This window comes from Diplotaxodon limnothrissa, linkage group LG7 (genome assembly GCF_057381915.1).
Source record: "Diplotaxodon limnothrissa isolate DT_005_m linkage group LG7, D_limnothrissa_male_GT1.1, whole genome shotgun sequence".
NCBI classification, from domain to species: Eukaryota; Metazoa; Chordata; class Actinopteri; order Cichliformes; family Cichlidae; genus Diplotaxodon; species Diplotaxodon limnothrissa.
Window position 1 is genome coordinate 48,154,144 of NC_140602.1, and position 24,794 is coordinate 48,178,937.

At 40.1% G+C, this 24,794-nt stretch overlaps 1 protein-coding gene across 1 annotated transcript in view; it reads left to right on the top strand.

The window, feature by feature from the left end:
* rgs3a (regulator of G protein signaling 3a) overlaps window positions 1–24,794 on the top strand; it is a 173,135-nt gene that overhangs the window by 26,405 nt on the left and 121,936 nt on the right. Inside the window, exons 6-7 of the mRNA XM_085359802.1 lie at window positions 3,612–3,672; window positions 6,493–6,574. Of these exons, the coding sequence (XP_085215928.1) occupies window positions 3,612–3,672; window positions 6,493–6,574 (143 nt within the window). The remainder of the gene's footprint in view (window positions 1–3,611; window positions 3,673–6,492; window positions 6,575–24,794) is intronic.

A 24,794-nucleotide genomic window follows, 5' to 3' on the forward strand; every position in this document is an offset into this window, starting at 1 on the left:
GTATTGAGAGGAAAGAAGAAAAGTGTTTCTGTTATTTTGGAAATGCTGAAGAAAACACTTCATGGCTCCTTCAAGCCTCTGCTGAAGAAAACAGTAAAAATCTTCACGCCAGTCTTCACAGCATTTTCCTTAAATGTCCTGTTTTCTGCATTAAAAACAAAACAAAAAACAGCCCAATATATATTTAGCAAGTATTCCAAAAGATGCAGTTGTTTTATATGCAAGGGGCAGACTTACATTAGTGGTCAAGTTCAGATCATGGAATGATTATAAAGATAAAGACCTTTTGGGAACAGTTTCTGGGACACAGATTAAGAGCGATTTTCGCATCTTTGGTAAGCAATTAAGCCTCATTCACACCAAATGTCTATATGGTATGAGGCCGGATAAAATCTCTGCCTGATTGCTTTGATATCTTTTTTATCTTTTAGTTATTTCTCAGATTCCAAGTGTAATTTTCCTCAACCGGTAGGCACTAAGCCCTCCTTCTGGCCAGGTATATCCATTAAGTTAAAGATTAGATGTTCTGATTTTCATTGTGCAGAACAGAGCCCGGGTTATTGAAGATTTACTTGCGTTTAGCAGGCTTTCTTAACACATGTAAACAGAAAGACATCTCATACAGAGCTGTGGATTCTTCAGATGCTCTGTAAAGCAAGGACAATGTTACAGTCCCCTGTAATAACCCAGGGCAGCATCTGTTCAGTGAATGCAGTCTGTCACTTCAGATGAACAACAATCATCTGACCGTTTTCTACAGTAGTTCAAGGATCTGTTGAGTCCAGTCTCATGCACTCAAGGGTATTTCATGTATTTATTTCATTCAAAGTAATATTCATATTTTTGCACATTAAAAAGATTGGTTTAGATCTTGTCAGTGCATCTGCAGACATGGTTCTGGTTGTTATTAGCAATCATATGTATGGCTTCCAGCTGCCTCTCATGTGTGATATAAACATACACAAAACGATACAAGGGACAGACAGAAATTCAGACAAGTGCTTGAATCACTCTTGGTTTGGACTGTTTGCGCATGTACATATTATAATCCTGCTTCTTTATTTTCTCTGTTCAAATTATTCTATTGTATCTAAAGAAAGTCTACATTGTACCAAATCTGCCTCGGGTGGCCTGCTGCCAGCACAGCAGAAATGTTTATTCGCAGCTGTGGCATGCTCTAAGCTTCACAGTGTTTCATCAGTGCTTGACTGTATAATTTTGAAAACAAAACAGAAGAAAAGAGATAAAAATACTGTAACAAAGACTCCTTTGGATGTGCTATAAGCATCTTTTATTTTCTTAAGTAATTTGTTTTGCAGAGTTAGTTGTGATGAATCTACAAAGTACCAATTTCTCATTATGACAGGTGGCTGGCAATACAATATTGTGTATATTAGGTGTTGATGTGAAAAGACCATCGCTCTCTCCTTTAGCACCAAGTCTTTAGCACTCATTTCAAAGGGATTTGTGACAACAATAAAAACCCACTTATATACCGTACATTTACATTATTAAATGTCCAACAAACAAAACAGCTTAGTACTCTTGTTTAACATCTATCACGAGATACAGATTGGAAAACAATTTCCAGTGATGCATTTGGTGCACTAATGAATATTTAAATATGTTTATCATAATAAAGGAAGGTGCCACAACTAGAGTGGTGAAGCAATTTGATCTGTTCTATACCATTTTGCACGCACCCTAATAGACTTTAGAGGAATATCTCTCATGTGCTTACACTGAGTCTCCATTCAGACACTTTTAGAAGCATTGTCTCTTATCAAGGTGTCTCAAATCAAAGATCTTGATAAGTTTAAGCAATCACAATTACAACACTGAAACAACATTGGAACAATTACAACATTTTCTGATGTCACAAACTACAAAATTCTTCTTTACCAAAGGCAACCGTTTAACATACATAAAGACCTCATCTCATTTATCTGTATTTGTTTTTCTATTGTTTTCTCTTGTTCTAAACTAGTAAGCACTTTGGTCAACTTTATTTCTTTTAAATAAATGTGCTATAGAGCTAAATTTGATGTTGATATTGATAAAGACCAAATAACGATACAGCTCATATAATGTGGTAAAAAATAATATGCCAGTGTTAGTTAAGTATCTTTCAGTGGCAGAAACCATGAAACCAACATCGCTCACCACGTGTCTTCCTCCAAATGGTTTAAAAGTGGTCAGTGTTTTTTTTTCTTTCTTTGTTAAATACTCACAATGGTAACCACTGAAGATCAGAGGTGTACGTCATGTCCTGTTTGTTTTTCGACAGTATTCAGTTATGCAATACTGTGCAAAAGTCTTGAGTCACCCTTCATTTCTTTGTAGTTTGCTAGGGATAAGGGAAATAGGAGCAGTGAGTTACTGACAGATATGCAAACATACATTAAGTACAGAGTTTTTACAATTCTAATGAGCCTGAAAGCCAATATTTAGTACGCCCACCTTTATTCTTCAACACAGCCTGATCTCTGCTAGGCAAGATGTCTTCTAATTTCTTTAAGTTGTCTTCTAGGATTGTTCTTTAGGCTTCTTGATATTCAGATATTCAGATATCTTCTTTGTTTTGTTATCTCTCAAGATGATCCCACACTGCTTCAATAATGTTGAGGTTAAGGTAGTGGGGAGGCCAATCCATGACTGATAGACTGTGAGTTTTTGTTCTGAGGCGGGATTTTTAAAGGTCCTTTCAGACCTTTAGCAAACCTCTACAATGTTCAGTGTTAAAGATTTACAACAAAGTCTGTCTCCTTGGAAGCAAAATACATTCTCACAGTACTGCCGCTATACTATCAAGGTGCTCCTGTCAGTGTAAATGAACGTATGCGCCCAAGTGTAAATACAGGATTTGAGACACAGAACAGCTCAAAGGTGTTTAGATAACAACGTATTTCCATAGCACGGACGATACAAGTTATTGCAAACTACTCGTTGGTTTTGGAGTTTTTGGTGGTTTTATGTTACATAACAAAAAATTGAATCTGTGGTTGAAGTGACAGATTTGTACCAGTGGGCGACTATACTGGTGAAAATGTCTCACAGAGCTGCCTCTGGATTCACTGGAAGTTGTGGTGGTTTTGGACACTAGCTTGTTTTACTGAGTGTAGCCAAGAATTGTTTCAGGTTTTCATTTGTGCTGACGAGCGGTTTGGCCATCCAAAATACGAGCAGCTGCATTACTGCTGTCCAGCTGTGAGGCTGTCAAGAGCTATTTTTCTGCTGTATGCATAATTAAACATCCATATTTCCTTCCACCACTACCATACACACACTGCTATAACTAAATTATATACATCAAATGTCAGTTATTGTTTCGTCTGCTTCCAACATCGCCGTTTCCTCTTTTGCTTCCTGTCTCATTATAAATGTGTGGATGTGGTACTGTGGACAGCGTTAGGCTCTACAAAATCTGATATCAAGATGAAGAAACAGTATAAACATTTAAAGACGCTCATTTCTTATGCCTCTATTATTTAATGGTTATGTAGAATAAAAAGCACATTTCAGGTGTCTGACCTGAGTTAGATGATACATGGGCTTCATTGGGGTGTAATAATAGATTTTTTTCTATTCAATCATTCTGTCTGTATCAGCAGGATAAGCACGCTGCTTGGCTGCATGAGCTTCGGTGTGCGCTCACTTATGGATCCAGACAAGGTAGGCTTAAACACTAAAGTAACAGATATACAGACATTCTGTAAATGGTTTCCTGTTCAACTTTCACTCTGCATCTCTGTGTGTCTGTCTATTAGACCATGAATTTAAGAGTTTAATTCAGTGTGAACGAATTCCAGTGACCTCAATAATTTATGAGGAAACACTTTAGGGTTACCAGTGTTAAAGCACAGCAGACTAGCCTGCAGATACTCGAGTGAAACACAGTTTGAGTCCTTCTCTCTTCTGAATTTTATGGGTCATACTCAAACAAGCACACATGCACTGCTTATTTAAGTCTCATGAAAATTAATGTCTGTCATTCAGTGAATCAGAGTTTTAAACCCCCTCCCCAAACAAACCCACATCCACCTGCAAATTCCAAGAGGACATAGTAGAGTATGGCCAAACAAAATATGATGTTGCATGTTGAGATTTCTGTAATGGAACTTCTTCTTTTTTTAAAGACAGCGACCCATACGGGCAAATATAAACAAGCAGTGTGTCTTAGGTGACCTTTAGACTCACTGGCTTTGATGACAAGAAGTCTGTGACTTTTCAGCCACAAGATAAAAAGGGACAAAGTTGGATTCTCTCATTGGTTTGTGTCTGAGCTGTCAAAAACGGCACATCCTGTTCTCATCGCACATACGCTGCTCAGCTGCTGCTGCTCTTCCCTGTGTGCTGAGCTTTGCTGGTGTGAGGACTGCGCAGTCTCACAGATACTAAAACATGATTAAGCGTATATTCCGGTGGTGCAGTTGGGCTGTGCTAGCACGCTCAGAATGGCAAAGCTAAATTGCTGAAGCTGTGCTTTGATAATGGATTAAGTATAATAATTCTAAGGCTGCTGTGACGCCATTAGTTCGGCAAGCATTTAATCATAAGCCCAAAAATAACAGGCCTCCTAGCCCTTGAGGCAAAGTCGGGGAATCACCAACCTCAGTGCGATCTGTTCTGCTGACGTACTGTTAATATCTGTACCACCGTTATTCTTGGTGGGATTAAGTGTTTCAGATTTCAGATGCTAACTAACTACTACTTGCCAGGCGAAAGGGAGAAAACAAATGGTCACAAATGCACAGCAAATACATTTTATTTAAATAGCGCCTTTCAAAGCACCCAAGGACACTGTACTGTACAGACAAAGTATGACACTTCATCCACACACCTACATGCTAACAGAGAAAAGCACTGGGCCTCAGTCTTTCTCCCAGAGCTGTCCCAAGTGTTAGCAGATAAATGTGAGGTCCAAAAGTTCAGTGGTGTTCTTTGGCTAAGTTGGTTTTCCTCCACCGAGCAGCATATCCCTATAACTGCTTTTCTTAGCTCTTTGCTTCACTGTTCAATTATTCAGCCCCAATTTATCCTTCTGTCTCTCCTCTGCCTTTGTAGATGTGCCTTTTTTTTCTTGAAGCAAACCACATATTTACATAAAAAGCCATGCTTTAGCGGGTAGTACAGTAACAAACAGTTGTTATGTAATACTTCTTTACTTGTATGTTATTACACAATTAAGCCTCCTTAATTAAGCCTCCTTAATTGTTTAAGGCAGATGTGTATTTATTATAGCTTTGCTTAAAGGTACATATGCATAAGGTGCATAAGGTGACAATGAGGAAGCAGTTCAGCACCAACTTGAGGCTAAAAACCATCTTGCGTCTTTACTTCAGACTGTTAAATTCAAACTTTTAAAAGAAGCTATCTGAGAAATAAGATTAGGAGAACAAGCATTAGAACCCCAGCAAGTCTTTTTTTGTAGTTTGACGAATGAAACAACAGAAAGAAATTGTGCTTTAGTCAAGCGAACATCTTCCTTCCTCTAACATTTATCCCAATGAATATTTAATTGGCTTAATATGCTAATGAGGGAGATTTAGCTTTGAATCATAGGGAGTTATGTCTCTTCATCCTCCCTGACACATCCGTTATTCTCATCAGTTGTTTTTCATTCATCCTTTCCTACAAGCCTTTCCGTTTCTCTCCTCTTGGTTTATTTCAGAAGTGTTTGGGGCCTTACGAGCGTTGGCTGCTTAACTTGCCTGTCACATCTTGTCATTTGTTTGCACCCTTTTGCCACATCGTGCTTTTTTTACATCTCTTACGTTTCCTACCTTCTCTTTTCATCTCCCTCTTGACTAACAGCTCTGTTGCTCCCACTCTTTCGCCTTTCTCACATGTACAGGGGAATATTGAACGACGGCACAAATCCCTCTCTGACTTTGAGGACATATGCCCTCCCCCTTCTTTCATACGAGTCCCTCCCCGTCCTCCCCCTCGTCCCGCAGCCTGCAGAAATCTGTCCACTCAGATAAGATGCTTTCAAAATGGAGATTATTGTCACTGTTCATTGCGTCACATTATTTTGTACAAAAAGAGAAGGCTGGCAGTGTATGTGAGTGTGTGTGTGTTGTAATATATGTGCGACACAGTAAAATGATTATAGACTACAGTAGTGTTGCTTTGTTTGTAAGACAGCGCCCACATCATCGGGATTACAAAACAGGTTTTATTTAACGTGCATGCAGCAGTAGAAAATATGTAACACATATGAGCACACACACACATGCGTACACTCCCATGCCATCTGGTTCACAGGGCACTAGTGAAGACGTAGGGGCATCAGCTGTTAGTGTAAACATTACAAGCGGTGAGTTTATGCACATTTAGCCCTGGAGGAACAACCAAACTGGTTTGCACTCGTTTTGGTTTTTGTCTGTTTTTGATTTTATGTACAACATTTTGATGTTGTCACATTGATGATGAGACATGCACTCACAAACATATATACACACAGTCAATCATTGCGTGTGTGTGCTCTAGGAAGTTCAAGGTTGGTACTACCTACTCGGAGAGGAGCAGGGGAGGAAGCAGCATCTTAAAGTACCCACACAACGCAACACTGGTAAGTTGTCATTTATGAGGTCAGGACACTGATGAGTACAGTGATTACTTATATGTGGGCAGTCAGCAAACCTATGTTTGTTTTATATTTACTTTAGTTCTTTACTTGATTATCCAGCAAACAGGCCCTGTGTGCATGAAATCAAATGTTGACCTCAGTAATTTAGGCCATGCTGTCAGATATAAATATAGAGAAGAAGATTAATTAAGGCCACTTAAAATGATTTTTTCCCCCCAAATTCTGAGATTAAAATCCAAATTACGACTTTAATAAAAATGATTTTTTTTAAAAGTCATTTTTGCACTGTTTCTGATGATGACACTGGATGTCTTAGAGTAGTTGGATTTAACATTCACCGGCATCTTGCCAGCTGCTCAAAGCCAGAAAATACACATTTGGGATATTAAGCATTGGCTTTGGGCAGTGGTGTTGGGGGGGGGGGGAGCATGCAACGTCTGCTGAGTGTGATAGTCTGAGACACCTGTCAATCAACTAAATATGCCCAAGACGGAGGCTCTGTGAACTTTTGTCTCTGCAGAACAAAGCTGAACTTGTGAAGTCACAGAGAGGAGCTGCTCGTTCAAACCCGCAACAACAAATGATTTTGTTTTCATGTTTATTCTTAGAGCTTTAATTTTCATTAATTAAAAGCCATTACAAGAACTGTGGTGTATGTCGTCAGAACTCAGTCAGCAGTATAATATTAACATACTAGAACGGCCCGAGGAAAATTTCCTAATGTTGTGTGAAATATGTTTTGTGAAAACCAGATTTCACTCTTTTGTTTTGTCTATCTAACAAACAAATCAAACATCTGAGATTAATGTCATCCTGACTGATTGCTGGAATTCTGAACTCAGAATTTGGTTAGACTTTTAAGAAGCATTATTATTATTATATTAGAATTAAAACTAGTTTTTTCACTCCAAAATCAGAATTTTAAACCAACAGAAAAACAAAAATATGTTTGAAATATGTTTTTTTTTCAGTTTCCCTAATCCTCTCACATATAAGTACATATTGTTTCAGTTTCTCTAAGTAACACGTTTTTTGTTAAAATTAAACCCTGACTTATTAAATCTCAACCAGTGAAAACACCATTAAAGTTGGTAAAAGTATAGAAAATAAATGTGACATAAGAATAAAATTATTCTCATGGCCAGTGTGCGAAGGTTAAACAGGGCCACTTATTCTTATACGTACGTGTGTGCTAGCCTCACAGCTCGGGGTCTTTATCTGTCTTCAGATTGGGAGGCTGGGGATGCGAGGGATTAAGAGAGTCAAAGAGAGGGATTGGAAGAGCGAACGAGGGAAAGACAGGGAGAGAGTGGGAAGGAGGGAGGGGTCTGGATGAAACCCTGACGTGTCACAGTTGCCAGAGTGAGAGAGAGAGAGAGAGGGGGAGAGAGACAGGGCGCTCCGATACCATTCGCTGCTGGAGTGGATCCCCCCCTTACACATCCAACACACACACACATACACACAGACACTCGCACACCCCGCTCACAGACACATTTGTTTGGAAATCTATTTTTTCTCTTCTCACCACCTTTGAGTGCTCCTTCTCTTCCTACTTATGTTTGCACTCACTCGTAGTTGGTGCTGCTGGTGGTGTGTGCATGTTGGAGTGATGCTTCTCTGTGCCAGCCATGAGAGCAGCCTAGAATAGGTGAGTAGTCCGTGTTGTCATACTTGACTGTACTCACTTTACATGTATTCTGAAGTTGCACGTTATGTTGGAAACAGCACTGCATTTGCCGCGTGGACCAGCGTGGCTTGTTTTGAGGATGCTGCAGAGATGTGTGCGATCTCCCCTAACTTCTTTCTCCTTCTTAAATATACTTCCCACATTTTTAGACATTTTTTTCTTTTATACCTTCTTTTGTGCCCTTGTTCCTCTTCTGTGTGCTTCTTTGGTTGCTCATATTACTTTTAATCTCTCTTTGTTACTGTGCGTGTGATCATAATCTGTCAATTCTCATCTAATTTTCTCGTGCTGGGCTAAAGTGGTCGCTCCACTGGGGAACCTTTAAGGAGCTTAGTTTTCCCTTTCAGTGGATTAGTAATACTGGGATGGAGTCCCCAGTATCATTGTGACCCCATCTCTTTTGTACACACTTGCACAAACCTTTCACATCAGCACACAGAGCTACACATACTCTTGTTCACCCCCAACAACACTCGCCTTCTCCTCTCTCAGTGATGCTGCCAACTTTCCTTTTTCATATTCACGTTCTGGGTTATGAGAATGACGGTGATATCGTGAGACGTTAGCTAACCTATCGCAATTTATACCACTTGGCTGAACTAGGCTAATCTGCCTCATGCAACTTTAAAATTAGTTTTATGCTGCTGTAGATGGAACTGGGGCATCAGATTGGGTAATACTCAGGCATCAGGAAACCATTACCAACCTTGCATGAGGGAATCCTGACTTGTGCTCATAGGCAAATTGTTCTTTTTGGGGTTTGCAAACTGGGAGGTTTTTTTTTTAAATTTAGCCAAACCAGAAATAGATGTTGAGAAAGAGCTATTTAGGAAGTTTCAACATCTTTATTTCACAGCACATTACTTCAAAAACGAGAAAGGAAAAAAGAAAGAAAGAGAGAACGAAGTAAAAACTGCATGTTTGCATGAGTGAGTGTAGACCGTTTTCGTCTTTTCCACTGGCAATATTGCCCCGCTCCTGTCTCAACTGATCTGTGTTTGTGTGTTTGTGTGAGTGGAAGTGCACACTCATGAATGCACTCGTGCATTGCCAGCTGGCAGAATGTAGGCCATGGAGGCACTGCTGCAGCGTGACATACACTAACATGGGAATGACCCGAGCCTCATTCATTACAATATCACTCAGCGTGCTTCCATCTTCTCCCTATTTCTCTCCCCCCTCTGTTCTCGGCCATTTTTATTTTGTGCCTTTCACACTGATTATTCATGTGTTTTTTGAATATCCTTTCGCCTCATTTTCTCTGTCAGTTTCATTTCACACATCTCTGTCACACTTGTATTTTTGTACACTTGTCCCCGTGTTTTCTCTGATTTCCCTGTTTGTTATTCACTATGACGTCTCTGCCATTTGTCTTCTGTTTTGTCTTTTACCTCATTCGGAGGCAAATCATTATAAGGCTTTTACTAAATAACTTGTTTGTATCACTGCTTTGAATTTTATACAGTACAGCGTATCCTTAATGAAGACCCTGAAATAATAGGATTGGGGTGGGGCATACAGAGAGTTTTGGCAGGCTCACCCTATTCTTGTAAAGCTTTGGACTCAAGGCCAATTTGTCATTTTACTGCATGTCATCATGTTTCTTTTCTTACTCTCTAAGTCTCTCTGTCTGCTGGTGTCTTAGAAGCCTAACAATGTAGAAACAACATCCTTCACTGTATTTGATTATTTTCCGGGAGCAGATTGTTACTGTCTGTTCGTGTTGAAAAGTTTCTGTCGTTCTCAAAGTGAAAGCTGAGTTAAAAGACAACCTTGAGGTTGACGATTGTTTTTGCATATTTATTTCAAAGTCAGAGTAATGTTTTTGTTGTAACTGGGTGCCAGCTGTAGTTGTTTGTGAGTTGTCGTTGGTTGATGAAATCGGTCATCATGTTATGGCCGCCTGCGTGCACTCTTTCAACAGGCAGGGCAGTGGGCGTTATACAAGGGTGAGTCAAACCGTGCAGTGTAAATATTTTATTCCTACTGATACAGTATAAAAGGTAAACAAAATAGAGAGAAAATAGGAAAGATCAAATGTTTTAACTGAGAAATTGCACGACTTTTTGAAAAATATGAACTCATTTTGATTTCGATGCAGCAAAGTTTGAGATGGGGGGCAACAAAAGGCTGGAAATGTAAGTGGTACAAAAAGTGTAATGTTGTTCAATGTAAAATTATGAAGACCTTGAAAATTTCATTATGTACAGTGGATAATGTCATCAACAGATTCAGAGAATCTGGAGAGAGTGAAAGTTACAAGGCCAAAGATTAGTGTTGGATGCATGTGATCTTTGGGCCCTCAGCTAGCACTTCATCAAAAACAGGCATGATGCTGTTATGGAAATCACTGCATGGGATCAGGAACACTTCCAGAAATAATCTTCTGTGAACACAGTTTACCGTGCCATCCACAAATCCAGGTTAAAGCTCCATCATGCAAAGAAGAAGCCTTATGTGAACGTGATCCAGAAACACAGCGCCTTCTGTTGACAGCTCATTTAATATGGACTGAGGCAAAGTGGAAAACCGTTCTGTGAACGCTGTGTCCTCTAGAATAAAAGTGAGAGGGCACACCCGACTTGTTTTGAGTGCTGAATTCAAAGGCTGCACCTCTGATGGTATGAGGGTGAATTAGAGCCTATGAAATTGGCAGCTTACACATCTGGAAACCCACCAGCAATGCTGAAAAGTATATAAATGCTGTAGAGCAATGTATGCTCGCATCCAGATGTTGGTTTTTTCAGGGTTTATGACGTTATTCATTGTTGTATGTAAAAAAAAACAACAACCCAAAAACCAAGCAAATATTTTGGTTAAACTTAAGAATTCAACTTTAGCTACAAAAGAAAAGTTAATAGCACCCAAACTCTATGCTTACTTGCTTTGCTGTTTAACTCCACTTAAGAAAAAGTCTCTTATCTGACTTTTGTGTTGTGGAAAATGTGCTTAGTCTGACAAACTTGTTGTATATTTGCATAGTAATGCAAAATTTCCTTTTTAGGTAATTTTGTCAAACCAGTCTAAACAGTTTGAAGACTGAGCTGATCAGAAGCTGAGATCAGAAGCTGCTCTTGACTTCAAAGGCAGTGCATGTTAACAGCTACGCTCCAATAATGCCACAATACCAAATTCACTTTGAAAGAATGTCGCAGTTTATTAACAAACTTCTTCTGTTGAAACAAGCATTTTACTGGTCCACAGACTCTCACCAGAGGTGCACAGTTTGGATCAGTGTGTCTGACTAATCCCTCGCTCAGAGACCTGTGCCATCGCAGAGCCTTGGCTGTGCCAGGCCAAATCCGTGGATGCAGAAATATGCTAAACTGCATTTATGAGACTGGCAGCCATGTGCGCATGAAGCACCATCAAGCTGACCTGATGAGGAAGAAAACTTTATGTGCTTCTTCAGATAAATTATTGACCAGAAGACCAAAAAATAAAAACCAACAATGAATAAATACTTTTAATGGACATTTTCAAAATCTGATATGTGGTCAAAACATGATAACGGTGCTTTTAAAAACATCCATCCGTCCGTCCGTCCATCCATCCATTCACTTTTTTTAAAAACATATTTACACGAATCAAAAAGGTATTAAAAAACGGCCACAGTAGAGAGACTATTTGGAATCATAGTTTGACAATCTAAGTATCAGATTGTCCGAATTTTTGCTTCCTTTACTTTGTTGGCAGGGACAGAATTTTCTCATGAATGCTTCCACAACAAAATCTATCCATCGCTTTGCGTTGACAGCTAATTACACTGTAGGGCTTCAACAAAAAGGCTGCCATCTTAACTTCGGTTAAGATGAGTTGAGAAGCTGTGCATGAATGGCAGCTAAACAACTTTTTGTGAGATGAGGCGTGATACCTGATGTATCCAGAGCTTATCCTCTAAATACGTGGTTGATACATTTATGTGAGATGAAACACAAAAACACAAAATAAGGAATGTGTTACTTTGGTGCTTTAAACCATACCTCTGCATTTATTGATTAATATTAAGAAAGAAGCAAAAAAATCTCATACTTCTGCTTTTTTTTTTTTTTTAGCTTGAGCGCAGTGTGTCAATAGAGACAGCTGACCCAGAGTGACATGTATGTGTGTGTGCTTTTGACCATGGGTAATGCACTTGCCTCCAACAAGCTTACGATGTGGGTCAGGTGGTCTGTATGTCCGTGAAAGCAAAAAATAGCGGAGCACCCTCTGGGTTTGTGCTTAATAAGTGTGTCATCTGCATCATACTCACATTTGTTTCACTGTTTTAGGATAGACGAACGGGGACCCAGACAAAGTGCACAAGCGTACATAAACACTGCCAAGCTTTCCCAGATGGCACGCCGCGCCTTTAGATCAGCAGATTAAAACGGACACTGTGTGATTATAAACGTATATTGGAGGGGGGTGGGCATGAGTGTGGGGGAGGGGGAAGTGTGTTTGCTGTATATTTGTTCTGGTCAACACTGGCGAGGAGTTTGCGTGTGTGCACGATCTTTGCAAGGTTGTGTACTGGATGTTTGACGGGCCATACATCTGCCGCGCGCTTTGAAGGGTGAACCTTCCTTAAGAACTCATAATTGACTACAGAAGACACAAGACAGAAATCCAACCACTAATCATCAGCGACGACTGTGTGGAGAGGGTGGCAGACTTCCGCTTCTTGGGAGTCAGCATAGAGGGAAACCTATCCTGGAGTGTGAATACCTCTGAGCTACTGAAAAAGACACAACAGAGACTGTACTTTCTGAGAGTGCTTAGGAAGAACAACATCACACAGAGACTGCTGGTGTCTTTCTACAGAGCCTCCATCGAAAGCATACTAACGTACTGCATAGGCATATGGTACGCTAGCTGCACAGTGGCTCAGAGGAAAGCACTCCAGGGAGTAATCAACGCTGCCCAAAGGACAATCGGCTGCCCTCTCCTCAAACTGAAAGACCTACACAGTTCCCGCTGCCTCAAAAGAGCCCATAACATCATAAAGGACACCTCACACCCTGGACACCCCATGTTCGAACTGCTGCCTTCAGGTAAACGGTATAGAACAACATACACAAGGACTAACAGACTCAAACACAGTTTCTACCCAATTGCAATATCATGTCTCAATGCTACTAAAAGTAGATGACTTTCATTGCCCCTGTTGTCATTTGTGCCCTTGATGTTGGAATGCTTTCAGACATGTTTTGTTGGATGCGCTAACAAATTGATTGAGTGATTGATTGTTTGAGTGATATATCAACTAGGTCGTATGTTGAGTGTCTGTATGGGGCCTTAGGCCTGGATTGCTTGGGTGTATCTACGGTATGAGAATACTGTATTTTATATGCATTTCTATCTTTTATATCCTATCATTATAGTTTTTAAGTATTTAATTATAGTTTTTAAGTATCTTTTGTGATGTTGCACTGACCAGAGACATCTTTCAATTTCATTGTACCTGTGACAATGACAATAAAGAATATTCATTCAACCTGACCCTAGGCTTACAGCTGCTTGAGCTTGAATGAAGCACTTGACCCCAAAGGCTCCAATCGGCGCTACACATTGTGCTGTGTTGACACTGTTGGCTGTTATTTAACCCACACAATAAGACAAAGGTGAAATGAAAGTCACATTTGATGGATGAAAGCTGCCATCATAAAACCACTGCTTATTTAAATCCCTGCTCAGGTTTGAATTGGATGAAGTGAGATTACCAAACTTTTTGACCTGACTGCAAGAATGTTTCTCAGAAAACTGACTGACCTGACGTGAAAGAGCAAAGCTATCGTGAATAAAATTAATTCCACTGAGCTAATTTAGTTTTGCGGTCCTGGTATTGAGAGCTTTGAGCACAACAGAGGTATCACTAACAGTATGTCACACAAGTCAATATATCCACTGAGGGAAAAGGCCTGTAATAAAAGTGTAGTCTCTCCCACCTAACTTGTCACATAATGACACTAATAAGAGGTGCAGACAGATGCATGCACAGTCTGACCGTGGGTGTGTTTGGCATTTAGTTGCATCCCAACCATGAATCTCTGCAGCCTACTAATAGCATGGAGTTCAATCTAAAGTGGGCGGACACTGCTGGGGTCAGAGGCAAGAAACTGAGATGGCACATGTACATGAAGTAAATCTGAATTAATTTGATAGGCAGGCATGTCGGGTCTGCAGAAAGTAGGCAGAAGTAAGTGAACGAGATGGGAGGAAGCCGACAAGCTCTGTGGATTGTCTCATATCAGCATACTGACAGGTCTGACAGTGCTCAAAAAAAGGAAAGCAACACTTTTTAAAGTAAAGCATCAAGTTCAATTCAATTCAATTCAATTTTATTTATATAGCACCAAATCACAACATAAGTCGCCTCAAGGTGCTTCATAGATACAGAGAAAAACCCAACAATCATATGACCCCCTATGAGCAAGCACTTTGGCAACAGTGGGAAGGAAAAACTCCCTTTTAACAGGAAGAAACCTCCGGCAGAACCAGGCTCAGGGAGGGGCGGCCATCTGCTGCGACCGGTTGGGGTGAGAGAAGGAAGACAGGATAAAAGACATGCTGTGGAAGAGAGACAGAGGTTAATAACAGATATGATTCAATGCAGAGAGGTCTGTTAATACATAGTGAGTGAGAAAGGTGACTGGAAAGGAAAAACTCAATGCATCATGGGAATCCCCCGGCAGCCTACGTCTATTGCAGCATAACTAAGGGAGGATTCAGGGTCACCTGGTCCAGCCCTAACTATATGCTTTAGCAAAAAGTAAAGTTTTAAGCCTAATCTTAAAAGTAGAGATAGTGTCTGTCTCCCGAATCCAAACTGGAAGCTGGTTCCACAGAAGAGAGGCCTGAAAACTGAAGGCTCTCCCTCCCATTCTACTTTTAAATACTCTAGGAACAACAAGTAGGCCTGCAGAGCGAGAGCGAAGTGCTCTAATAGGGTGATATGGTACTGTAGCCGCTAAGACTGGTGGACCTAAATCTTCACCACCACCACGTCTGGTATACATACAAGCGAAAAAGGGGAGTGGGTGGGTCAGCGCACAGGGCACAGAAACTAAGCTGGCTTCAAACACCATTTATTTCCATAAAACAAACACAGCCAGAGTCACAAATACAAGATAAAATTCCCCGTATACAATAAAAATAGTGTTGCAACCCGCTAAAAACCCTGCCGGCAGAAATAACTATACAATATTAAAACAAGGCTAAAACATGTTTTCCATATACTAAAATTACTCTCCCATAGTCCCATAATCCCACAGTCCAGCCACACATGGGCGAATGGTCCTTATATGAAGGAGACAGGAGAGGAACTTCTCGTCCAGTATGGTAAAACTCGTCAGCAACAGACCAGGGAGGGGGCTCCTATCGCAGACCTGTCTCCTCCTGACAGCGCGTCGCCGCACAGTCCCGCCCCACTCCACACCTGAACACGGCCTCCCTCGTCTCACCGTCAGATGCAGGCAGAGGGGCATCCCTGCCCTGTCGTGCATTGCAGCCATCGCCACCCACTGTTGCCGTTCCTGCCGTTAGGACTGGATCGCCGAACAACTCGCGGCGCCCCACAGTCAGGCAGCAGTTCGTTCCACACACGTGCGGGGTTGCACGCGTTCCTTTTTCGCCTCCTCACCCTTCGTGCGTCACTCCTCTCTCCTTTTGTCTCTGCACTCACCATCCCCTTTAACAGGTCAACCTGGCGGCTGATAGGCCACCTTGGGGAACGCCCCCACCTCACAGGTGCCTACAATTATCTGTTTAGTCCACAGTGGGTTAAAGGAACATGGTACAACATTAACACAAATATAAATATGAGGATAAAACCATGCAGTATAAATATCAATAAACAAACATGCAATATAAATATCACTATAAAATCATGCAAATAAAATCAACACTATGTACCAATACACAGTTTGATAAAACATAAAAACACAAATTTCCGCTGTGTGACAGTACTACAAGGTCATTAAGATAAGATGGGGCCTGATTATTTAAGACCTTGTATGTGAGTAGCAGGATTTTGAATTCAATTCTGGATTTAACAGGAAGCCAATGAAGGGAAGCCAAAACAGGAGAAATATGCTCTCTCTTTCTAGTCCCTGTCAGGACTCTTGCTGCAGCATTTTGGATTAGCTGAAGGCTTTTCAGTGAGTTTTTTGGACATCCTGATAATAATGAATTACAGTAGTCCAGCCTGGAAGTAATAAATGCATGAACTAGTTTTTCAGCGTCACTCTGAGACAGGATATTTCTAATTTTAGAGATGTTGCGCAAATGGAAGAACGCAGTCTTACATATTTGTTTAATATGTGCATTGAAGGACATGTCCTGGTCAAAAGTCAGTTAAACGTCTGGGATATTGATCCAGCCAGTTAAGTAGCAGAGGGGGTTGTTGATCAGTATCAGCTGTGTTGGTGGTAATAAAATTAACAACATGTGCACTAGAGGGGAGACAATGAGACAATGGGTTTAGAGTTGGAAGACATTTTTGACACTTTCTCCCTCCTCATTTTCACCAGTTTTGCATTAGACTCAGGTCAGTGTCACTATTGGTGGCATGAGGCGATATGCGGAACTCCTCCGGGATGGCACATCAACACATGCCATCGCCAGAAGGTTTGCTGTGTCTCCCTGCACAGTCTCAAGAGCATGGGGGAGATTCCAGGAGACAGGCGGTTACTCTAGGAGAGCTGATGGGTACACACATTCTGGAATCAAATAAAGAAAAAACAAAATAAGAAAGGAAACCTTTTCAAACTTGTACTAAGACAAGCACATCCCAAAAAAAGGAAAAGGGAGTAGTAGTGTTTTGGGGGCACAGTGTTAAAACACAGTAGTGCTAAGAGGTAGCCAATTTTCCAGCTCTCTCACCAACTAAGTATAACAGGCGTAAAAGGAAGCTTAAGCTGGTTCTAAGCAATACTGTAATTGTCTTGTAATTGTCTTTGGGGTTCAGTAGGACTGCAGCTACATATCTGTACGTCTCTTATGGGCACACCTGACTTCTTTAAAAGATTCTGAGCCATTTATGACTCACACCTTCCATGTCACTTTATACCATGTTTCCCCTCACACAAAATTGAAAAATAACCCTGGCAAAAAAGCAAAGGAAGTGCCTTCCAACAGCTTCACCCAATTATATGTAGTTTTCAGGGATTTTTTGTTCTTTTATTTTCATTCTGTTTCCATCATGTTCGGCCAAAATGCACATCACTTGTGACTTTGTTAAGTTTTCCCTACTGGCAGCAAAACACAGGATAACCTGCTCTTGACTATGATGAAAGCTTTCCCTGCTTTCTTTACGTACATTGGCTAAAAGCCTGACTTTGGAAAAGTGTATTGCAGGCTACAGCCAATCAGAATGTGGGCCACTGTCTCAATATGTGGAACGGGGGGACAAGGAATAAAAATGATGTGCACTCCCTCTATAAAGTGGGACACCTGGTCACCCTAGTGTACACAGACGCTGTAGTTGGGTCAGAGTTGTGAATTTGAACTTTTTGTTTCATCTTAACAATAAAACTACTTTAAACACATATTAACTAAATTCCTCTCCACCAATTCCCATTTTAGTTTATATGGAGGAAGCAGCTTGTGCACAGGAGGTGACAGGAGAAGTAGATCTGTCACAGAAAGACTTTTCTGATTCACGTGTTCATTAGTACTGTTGATGATCTTTTTGGTTTAACTATTTTACTTTATAATAACATTATTGCTCATTTATAGCAGTCGTTTTTAAAAGTCACATTATAGTGCTTGTCAAGTTAAACAAATGTAGACAGATTATAAAATCGATGTAGACGATTGCAAGGAAACCTTTAAAAAAAATGCAATAATGTATTATGCCAGCAATGTGCATTAAACCAAAAAGCCAATAACAGGAATTAATACACCAAATGCAGTATAGAATAAACATAAAATAACTCCAAATATCATCAAAGTATCCAGTGCTGTAAAAAAGTGTAACACTATTACTGCTGAAGATGATGAAGATGCTGTTGAATTTCTTGAATTTGTAGGCACTATTCAAACTGGAGATTTCTAGGGACTTTTTAAAAATCCCAAGCTCTAAACATTTCTATGTTTTTTCTCCTTAAATCCTTTCTCCCCCCAATCTGAATCAGGGACAATCAGGCAACACTGAATCAACAGCCATCTGACATAATCCTTTCTGGCTTTCTTCCCTTGCTCAGGACAGAAACAGGAAATGAAATGTGTCTGTCATTACTGTCCGGCTGACCAGAGGGCCCAGAAGTAATCATATTGTCTTATTCAATCTGGCATCGTGCAATAATCGTGAGTGGGTTGCTCAGCTGTTGCTGAGGTCAAGAAGAATTAGGTCAACACTCACCTTCTGTTTTAGAAATATGTATTATTCTTGTGTGATTTTTAAAATGTGTCTTTTTCTGTTTTTTCTGGTATTTATCGTTTCTGAGCAAACACACAATTCATTTGCTGCACATCTATTTAGAAGACTATTTCTAAAAAAGTTAGGATGCTGTGTAAAATCTAAATCCCATAAATTGATATTTTATTCACAATAGAATGTGAAAATGACAAAATGTGTCATTTTAAGAAAAGTATTGCCGCATATTGATTTTGATTTTGGCAACATGTCACATAAAAGCTGGGCCAGTGTTTACTGTTGTGTAGTATCCCCTCTTTTTTTAACAACAGTGCATAAATGTCTGGAAATGGAGGAGACCAGCTGCTGGACTTTTGGGCGAGGATGTTCTCTCTTTTCTTCATTTATTGACGCACCAGTTGGTGAAAGATCTGGACAACCATGCCTTGTAATAGATGCAGTATGTAGTTTAACATTGTCTTGATGAAATATGCAAAAGACTGAAAAAGACAACATCTGGATGGGATGTGCCTTTCAAGATTGATGTTGCCTTTCCTTAGCCATCTTCTGATGGCTGCATTGAGCACGGCAACATGCTATGTCACAAAAACTGGTTTCTTGAAAATTACAATGTACACTGTACTCAAATGACAGTCATCAGATCTCAGTCCAGTAGAGCGCCTGTGGTATGTGGTGTAATATTTCCAGCACCTTGTTGAATCTGCGCCACAAATAATTAAAGCACAAATAGTTAAAACAGTTCTGAAGACAAAAAGAGGTTCAACATAGTACTATCACTGTGTAACTAATAAAGTGTCCAGTAAGTGTATTTGCAAAAAGGAATATAGCCTTTATGTTCTTACAGATGTATTGCTGTAGTCTACCTAAGGCTTCATGTTACTTTTTAATGTAATTTTGTCATGCAATCAAACAGAATAGCTAAAGAGTTAAAACAGACGGTGATAGATCATTAACATTGCCCCCAATGCAATGGAAATGTGATTAAAACATGAATAAAAAGTTTTGTTTTCTGTTAAGCTCAATATTGTGGGCAGGACTTAAGCTGAAACGTTTCTTTGTTGGCCAGCCTCAGTAGGAGTGACAGCTAGGCAGCGTCTTTATATAGGATGGAGATGCAGGACAGCTACAAGTACCTGGGTATCCTACAGGCTAACGGGGACCAGGATAAAGAAGCACAAAGGTCAACAGAAGCCAAATACCTCCAGAAGATATGACAGGTACTGGGAAACCAGTTCAGCAGGAGGAGAGTTCAGCAGGAGGAGTAAACTCCAAGCCATCAGTGCATGCACCCTATTGACCATTTGGTACCCAGCTGGAATAATAAGCTGACCATAAGAGGAAGTAGATGCCACCAATGTCAAGACCCCTAAACTCCTCACAATGCATGGAGGTCTACACCCAACATCCAGGATTCTTAGGCTCGAAAAACTATGGAAATAGGAAGAATGAGCATTAGTGAGTGCCAGAACCTCAATCCAGGAATAATCTAGGAAGAAATGTGAAGTGTTCACGAATACAGGTAGATGGCTATCAGGAAAAGGCTGACATAAAGGAAAGGACAGAAGCTCTGATCATGGCAACACAAGAACAGGCCCTAAGCATCAGATCCAGAGTCGACAGGACCCAGGCTGCAGGCTGTACTCGGAGAGGCATATCCTGTCTGAGATAGTGTATAGGAACAACATAGAAGTACCCAACTCCCAATGGGAGACACCACTGAAGGTCGTTTAAAACAACAGTGCTAAGGTCCTGTGGGACTTAAAGTTCCAGACAGACCAGCAGCTGCTGGCAAACCAAACAGACATAGTGCTTGTTGACAAGGAGCAGAAGCCTGCAGTTGTAATAGATGTGGCAATCCCAGTGGACAGCAACATCAGGAGGAAGGAGCACAAAATAGAAAAGTACAAACATGGTTGAGTCCAGTTCAGTTGACCGAACAGTACAGCTGCCTGTGTTAACACCCACCTGTCGCTCGAAGTGACATGTGGTACCCTAATAATGTATAACTTTAAGCTTTAATACAATTTAAGTGAGTAAGTCATGGAAATAATTCACAGCTTTTTACGGTTAAAAAGTAGGAAACTAGTTACAGATACTAACCGTTGTTGTGTCAGGCTGTTTTTGTTTATTTCTGATGTAAAGCTTGGCATTTTAACAAAGTCTAATGGGACTAATTTGAATACACTTTCACATTAGCTTAATTTTTAAGATCTGGAGCTTGCTGCTTGGATGTTACTTATGTCCTGGAAAAGGTCTGGTGGCAATTATACGTAGACTGATGAAAGGATGGATGAAATAATGACACAGAAAGTGCTTTCAGTTAAACACCAATGACAGGACGACAGAACAGCATGCAGTCAAGTAGTTAGACAGATATGCATCATGGATATGTTATATATGTTTACCCAACACAATAATTATGACAGCAACTATAATACTGTTATTTATATAATACGGAAAAACTAAGCCGGATCCAACTTTTGCTGCCCTACCTCTTTGTGTCTTGTCTTTCCTTGAGAATCAATTTGTCCACTGACCAATAAAGACTCCCTTGAGCACCACACTGCATTCAGCTCTGTGGTGAGTCACACAACTATTTACCAGAACCACCCATAAACTCAGATTGAAGTGACATCCAGTTTAAACCCAAAATATCCTGTTTGTACAACAAATGCAAAATACAAAACCCAAAACTGGGTAAACTAAAGCAGCATTACTCAGACAGACATGCACATTTCATCTAACCTACAAACAACATCTCTGCCTGAGGGATTTGTTTCATTTTTTTTTTTTTTTACACTGACTGTGGTAGAGGTCATCTTGATGTCATCACGCTTAAGAAATGTTTGAATCTTGAATCACTGAGACTGTCATTCCCCGACAGCTGTGCAGCTTTATGTACCAGAAGGTATCCTATCAAACGTAAATCATACTGCATTATAAAGACCTCTGGTGTTTGTGTGTGTGTGTGTGTGTGTGTGTGTGTGTGTGTGTGTGTGTGTGTGTGTGTGTGCGCGTGTGTGTGCGTGTGCGCGCGTGCAAATTTATTTTACTCTTCAATCTTTGTTGTGTAGATAACGACAAGCACAGAATAAGGGCTGCTTGTTCACTGATCCCAGCTTTAAAACATTCCACTCTAGTTGTTCAATAAATTGAAACCTTTGTTCAGCCATGGCAAAAGTCACTTCCTACATCAAGCAGTGTGTACATAAAATCGGTTTTGACAACAATAAAAGTGAGAGTTGGAATACTGTCAATTCTCACATCTAAAATGATCATTTTTATTTTAGAAGATTACAAAGTCAGTAACATTTAAATAATCCTGACTGCATTTAAACTCCTTCATTTATTTAGATTATTTTTTTAAAATCTGAGATTAGCCTAATCTCAACATACACAGTATTTCCTTCAAATGTATTATGACGGAAATGTCAAAATCATCTTGAAATTGATGTTTTTAAACTAATACAATTACAGAATATATTACACTCCCTCGATTTGTTTTTGTAAATGAGTAGAGCTTTAATTGTACTGTTTTCAATTATACCATAATTTATGTTACCTTTAAAAAAAATCGCTCTTTATTTTAGTGAAATTCAAAAACTGATTTTGTTTTTGTTTTTATTTACCAATGATTATTTCAGCTCAAATTAACTTTAAATAATTTTTTTTCAATGGTGTGCTTTTTCAAAAAATGTATTTTACGTTTTATTATTTGTTTTCAGCTATTTGATATTGAAAGATGATTACACCCTTAAAAATATGCATTGAACATAACTGTTTTCATTTAGTCCATAAACTCACCATATCAAATTTCCCACAAAGTTATTCAGGATATCAGACTTAAACATCTTGAATAGTGAGCAAAAATCATAACCTGCTGCTCACAAAACCTGATGTGTGTTTAAATATCTTTAAAACATACTTTTGCTACTCCTATTCTGTTGTCAGTTAGCTGTGCTAATGAATGCATTTTACACAGTGTTTGCTGCTGCTTGAGTTGATCTCGAGATACTTCCAAAGTGAAGTGGAGACATTCGCCTCTTTTCTTGGCCTTTCTGCTCTCTTCATCAAGTGTTTGTTTGTGGGTGACAGCAGGTGAATAAAAAGGGCCTGGATGTCAAGTGATTGAGTGTTGCAATGAGGGACTTAAGCAAAGTCAAAGGCTTCAGTGTTCTGGCAGATCTGACACTGGCTGACTCAACGGCGATGCACTGCCAGCACCTTTTGAATTCTCTTTTTCCTTTTTTCACTCTTGCCTTCTGTTTCTTTCTGTTTTTTCTCCCTCTTGTCATTGCCTGTCTTTCTCAAATATTCAACTTCTCCCTTCTGCTACCTTTCCCCACATTTTCTTGAATTTGTCTAGTGTGTACTTTTCCCACTGTCCACTGTTTCCATGTGGCATTGCACCACTTTCTTTCCCTTCAATCATGTTGGATATTTCTCACTGCTAGCTGCCGCATGCCTCTACCCTCATATGGCCTGTGCTACTTATGTCTTACCCAGACAAAAGGCTTCTCTTCTGGGCTTAAAGCCAGCCAGGTTAGCCCCTCTTTTTTGCCTTCCCCAGGAACTTTCAGACTCACAGCTAATAGATTTACTTAAAAACTACAACAGGGTTACACAGGAAACGGTGTCCAGAATGTTGAGAAGTGCTTAATTTTGTTTTTCATGCATGTATAATAAAGTTACATTTCATTAAAAAACAAACAAACAACCCCTACCCCCAAAAAACAAATGAAATGAAGTCAAAAAAGAAAAATAATGTTTCACTCATAACCCTGTATGACAGATAAATAATACAGTACCATGCAAAAATTCCTAGACACCTCTCATTACTTTATATTTTGCTTCCAAGGAGGCAGATTTCCTGATAATTTTTAATGTGGTCTTAAGCTACAGTTCTCTTGGTTTTCTGAAGTTCAGTCATTATCATTCCAGTCTTTATACTAAACCATTTTTAGAGGAATGTTTTTTTGTTAAGCCACCTAACACTGACATATGAACCATTCAAGCATAAAAAGGAACTAAACTACTAAATTGTGTTTTCATGCACCATTTCTTTTGTTGAATCTGTGAAAAATGCCACAGATGACACAGTCTGACAGCATAAAACAGTATTTTTGCATCAACAAGGTGATTCCCAAAGAGCAGAATTTTTCATATTTTAATATTAAAAATTAGTTGCATATGTTGGGATAATGTGCAGTGTGTCTGAAAAGAAGAAGTAGCGGGCGGGCTTTAAAAAACCCCCACTTTATAGTAGCATTCAAAATTTTTGTCTTGATAATACATCTTTATAACAGGGTGTCATGGTCCTGGGCCATGTGGGCCCAGTATTCTTAGTTTTTCATGTATTTTTGTATTTTGTTCCTTATTTAGGCCATGCTTCCTGGGTTGATCTGTTACGTTGTTCCTTATGTGTTTTCCCTTCGTGACTCTTACCCCCTGTGTGCCCCTCTGTGTATTTATGAGCCCTCGTCTCTCTTTGTGCTTTATTCTATGTTTTCCCCAGCCCGTTATGTCTGCGTTCTCCCCGTGCTCTCTCTCCTCCTGTTTGAACCTCTGTACTTCCTGCTTTACTTTGCCCGTCTCCCATCAGTGTTACGTTCACTCCTGCCGTGTCTTGTTATGATTATCAGTGTCACCTGTGTTCCCCGTGTGCATCCACTTCCCCTGATCATCCCTCATGTGTATTTAGCCTCTGTGTTTCATGTAGTCTGTGTCGCGTCGTCTGTGTTATCTCCCCTACCCCTTGTCGTAGTATCCCAGCCATAGTTTGCATTTTGCTGTCTAAATCTCATTAGAGTCATAGTTTCCCAGTCTATGTTCAGGTTTTCCCTCAGTTACTTTGTTGTTCTTTTCTATGAGTTTTTCAGCCGTAATAAAAGGCTCGTTTTTGTTGGAATCCACTCCTGCATCCTCGTTTGTGTTCGCACCTGGGTCCACCACACACCTTTCCGCACGGTCTGCCTCCGCAGACCTTGACAGTACGACGCGACCAGTATGGACCCAGCGACACAGAGAAGGGAGGTCGTTCAGACAGTGGAAGCGCTATGCGGTCAGTGGATGCAGCGTTCCGGGGAGGAGGATACGGAGGAGTTGCGTCACCCATTGCGGGTGAGCGTAACCGTGTTCCCCTGGCTGTGGGAGGC